Genomic DNA, 3,168 nt, shown 5'->3' on the forward strand with positions numbered 1-3,168 from the left:
TGTGTCCAGGACTTGCTATGGTGGGAGAATTGGGTTCTGATGATGCCAAGTAATCTTGGTTTGTATTGCTTATATTCTTATGCTTGCCTCCCACCATCTGGTTATCTCTAGTGCTACCTGCCCTTGCTAAATCTGACTGGAGCCTGTCCTTCCTATGATCCTGGTTGTGTTGGAACTCCACAGAGTCAAGCTGTTTTTGTGATCCTGTGATTCTGGGATCCTGGGATCCTGTGATCCTGGGCTTGTTAGAGCACCTGGGAGTGGAGCTTCCTCTGGGTGTTTTGGGACTGGCTGCAGAGTTTTTGCCCAAGGTCTGCTCAGGGCACCAGCCCAGACAGACTGGAAGAAACCCGAGCCACTGAGCTGGCAGAGTTCCTGTGTGCCTGGTCTTGCTGGTCCCAGTTACTCCTGGTTTTGGGACAGATGTTGTGTCTTTCACACCTCTGATCCTGGGCATGTCAGAGTGCCTGGGAGTGGAGCTTCCTCTGGGTGTTGTGGACTGGCTGCAGAGCTTGCACCCAAGGTCTGCTCAGGGCACCGGCCCAAACAGAACAGAAGCCCACTGTTCTTTTCTTATGTGTTCATATGTGTATGCATGCTTACATATATGTAGATAAGTGTGTGTATACATATGTATGCTCATTCATATGGAAGACACAAGTTGGTGTCAGATGGCTTCCTCTATCACTCTCCATCATGTCTGTATATGCATATGCATATGTATGTGTATATGTATACACACACACACACACACTTATTTCCCTTAGCAAGGTCTCTTACTGAACCCAAAGCTTACCATTTTGTACGTGCCCTGGTTGCTCTGGGTGTCCTCCCTCTGCTGCTGAATGCTTGGTTTCCAGGTAGGCTCTACACTAATGTGAGTTCTGAGGATCTGAACTCTAGGCTTCTTGAATGTTCCGAGAGTGGCTTACCCACTGAGCTGCCTACCATTTGACGGTACCACTCCACTGGTTGACATTTCTTTACCTTCATTTTCCTGATTCAGCCTGTGACCAAAGCAAACTGAAACTCAAGGGGCCAAGGCCACTGGCAATTTGGAATGCCACTGACCAAGCAGATGTGATATTACAGTGACATTATTGAAATTTTGATTTCTTTCCCCAGCTCTACTTTACGAAGTGTTTCTACTGGATCCTCAAGACCTTCCAAGATCTGCTTGGTGTGTGGAGATGAGGCTTCTGGGTGTCACTATGGGGTAGTGACCTGCGGCAGCTGCAAGGTCTTCTTCAAAAGAGCCGTGGAAGGTAAGTGTTCATGCAGGTGTTCCCTTCACGAATTCCTCTTGGAGTGGCCTTGGCTTGCACAGTCCACATTGCACTGCTACTGGGAAATTCCTGCAAAATGTTTTTGATGTAATCTGTCAGTAATGAATAGTCATAATACCTTATCTTAAAAACTACCAGAGGTTTTTTTTTTCCCCCATGGAATAGCATTTACTGGGAGCCGTTGAAGTCACGAGCAGAACCAGTCAGTATGAAACGCTGCAGTTGTCTCTTGCTGCAATTCAGTTTTCCATGAGGTGTGGAAAAAGAATTCCATGTCCATGTGCATTCAATTTGCATGTTCTAGAATAGTACTTTTTCAGTAGACACACAGAATTTGCTCTCTCAGTATTTCTCTGCAAATGTATGCATCTGTGCCAATTAAAACATTAATATAGGGATGCAATCTCTGATTTAAAGTATGCATTGTTCAGAATATTTCCTCAGCAACTACTCAGACTCTAGGTTCCACACCTCCATCCAGATCCCTTTGGCCTTCCAAGTCCCTCCGAAGGGATTCATGTGAATACTATAAATGAAAAGTTCGGCTGGGTTGAACGAGTATGTGTAGGCTAGCCTTGGCTTCTGTCCAGGTAAACAAGCCCTTCTCAGGTTGAAATGATTGCTTGTGCTTCCCTCTCCCTTCACTGGCAAGCAGATAATTAGCTTCATACTCAGGCCAGATGGTTTTATTAATGTTGAAAACTGTCTGAATGTGGAGCCTTCTCACTCTTACTGGAAGAATTATTTTGTCATTGGCATTTATGTCTCCAAGAAGCTCTGAGTGAAGACCCTGTAATGTTTAATTCTCAGGGAGATGTGTGGAAGATGAACGGGTGCCTTGGGGACTTGGAAAAGCAGCACCTGTGGCTCACCTTTGGCCAGAGAAGACAGCCATAGCCTTAGCTCTGCAGTGTGAGGTTACTTTGCTCCTAGGTTGACTTTACGTTATTTGATTGATACTAATTATTTTACACAGTTCTGTGATGGAACTCAGGGCCTTGTGCATGTAGGCAAGTGTTCTACATCAAACCACACCCCGACCTGATTTACAGTCTTAATTATCCGATAATCCCTGAGCACATCATAGAATTAATAATAGGCTTTGAGTCATTCTTTCTCGGTGTATAGATTCTGGTTCCAAATGACAGACAATTCATCTCAAACTGGCTGGAGCCCAGAGAAAATTCATTGGGCCCCATGCTGGAAAGCCCTAGCAGAGACTTCTTTGTGGAAGCCACGGTCTGGAGCCAAGCTGTTAGAATTCCCTGGCCTGCTTGGCTTTCTTCTCACTCTTGCCTGCCTGTTCTTTTGTGAGCTAGAGACAGGAGGACCAGGCCTCCATTTAAAGCAGGTGACTTGTCCCTGGTAGATCCTATCAAGGTCCCCATAGAGCTGCCTCAGGCTGAACATGGCTCAACTTGACTCTAGTCACAATGTGCACTGCAGAGGCAGACAACCTGGGCTCCCAGGCCCAGAGTCAGAAAAGGGACATTTCCCTCGGAAAAGGCTGAGTCTGTCACCAGATGTTGATTTTCAGAAAGTGGGAAAATAACACATTTTTCATCATCATAAAGGGATCAATCTGGTTTACTTGCCCCAGTCACATGATTGGCTCAATCTAAGATGAATAGGTAAATTGACTTCTGTCATCTTCCTAATTATTCTTGGCACCTTTGACCCTAAGACCTCCTCTTCCTCTGCTCACTAATTAGTAGTCAAAGCAAGTGACATCAAAACAAAGCTTTGTGGAGAAGAGCAGGATAGAGTGTCACTCAAGCCCAGACCAGTTCCAGGTCAGGACCCATACCTCGGTTATTTCCAGATTCTGCCCTTTTCTATGGAAAACGAAAATGAACCAGGGATTCTTTTTTTTTTTTTTTTT

The 3,168-nt window shown here is 45.3% G+C and overlaps 1 protein-coding gene across 2 annotated transcripts in view; it reads left to right on the top strand.

The window, feature by feature from the left end:
* Nr3c2 (nuclear receptor subfamily 3 group C member 2) overlaps positions 1–3,168 on the top strand; it is a 335,477-nt gene that overhangs the window by 181,828 nt on the left and 150,481 nt on the right. For both annotated transcript variants that reach the window (XM_031340365.1, XM_031340366.1), the window contains exon 3: positions 1,126–1,265. In XM_031340365.1, coding sequence (XP_031196225.1) covers positions 1,126–1,265 — 140 coding nt within the window. The remainder of the gene's footprint in view (positions 1–1,125; positions 1,266–3,168) is intronic.

Source organism: Mastomys coucha, unplaced genomic scaffold (genome assembly GCF_008632895.1).
Source record: "Mastomys coucha isolate ucsf_1 unplaced genomic scaffold, UCSF_Mcou_1 pScaffold22, whole genome shotgun sequence".
Taxonomy (NCBI): domain Eukaryota; kingdom Metazoa; phylum Chordata; class Mammalia; order Rodentia; family Muridae; genus Mastomys; species Mastomys coucha.